This window comes from Penaeus monodon, chromosome 23, assembly GCF_015228065.2.
Source record: "Penaeus monodon isolate SGIC_2016 chromosome 23, NSTDA_Pmon_1, whole genome shotgun sequence".
Classification (NCBI taxonomy): domain Eukaryota; kingdom Metazoa; phylum Arthropoda; class Malacostraca; order Decapoda; family Penaeidae; genus Penaeus; species Penaeus monodon.
The window spans coordinates 7,034,478-7,034,874 of record NC_051408.1 but is presented as its reverse complement, the minus strand read 5'-3'; the positions used below and the strand labels follow the sequence as shown (position 1 = coordinate 7,034,874).

Genomic DNA, 397 nt, shown 5'->3' with positions numbered 1-397 from the left:
AACACATAACTCTTTAAAAATCCATCAAAACATCCTCATGTCTCACCTTATCTACTACAGCAGCTTTTTTCTGTGCATAAGAACCCCACAGAAGAAACACGACACCCTTGTTGCGATCTGACACCGCCTTGATGACTGAATCTGTGAACTTCTCCCAGCCTTGGTCCTTGTGAGAATTAGCATTGTGGGCACGCACCGTCAGGCAAGCATTGAGAAGCAAAACGCCTGAAGGTTGAGAGCATATTTATAATTGAAGTTTTAAAGCACAATGAATAACATGTTTTCTGATTCTATTGCTTTGCTTTGCTCTCATTCTGAGATACTGTGCAAGCAAAGGAAAGAAGTAAACTTCTCATTACAAGTTATGCAACATTTTATAAAATATACTCTATCACTT

The 397-nt window shown here is 38.8% G+C and overlaps 1 protein-coding gene across 1 annotated transcript in view; it reads right to left on the bottom strand.

Annotated features, from left to right (window-relative positions):
• Nucleotides 1-397, bottom strand: part of LOC119587756 (uracil-DNA glycosylase-like) — a 12,641-nt gene that overhangs the window by 1,082 nt on the left and 11,162 nt on the right. The window contains exon 7 of the mRNA XM_037936442.1: nucleotides 47-225. Within this exon, the coding sequence (XP_037792370.1) occupies nucleotides 47-225 (179 nt within the window). The remainder of the gene's footprint in view (nucleotides 1-46; nucleotides 226-397) is intronic.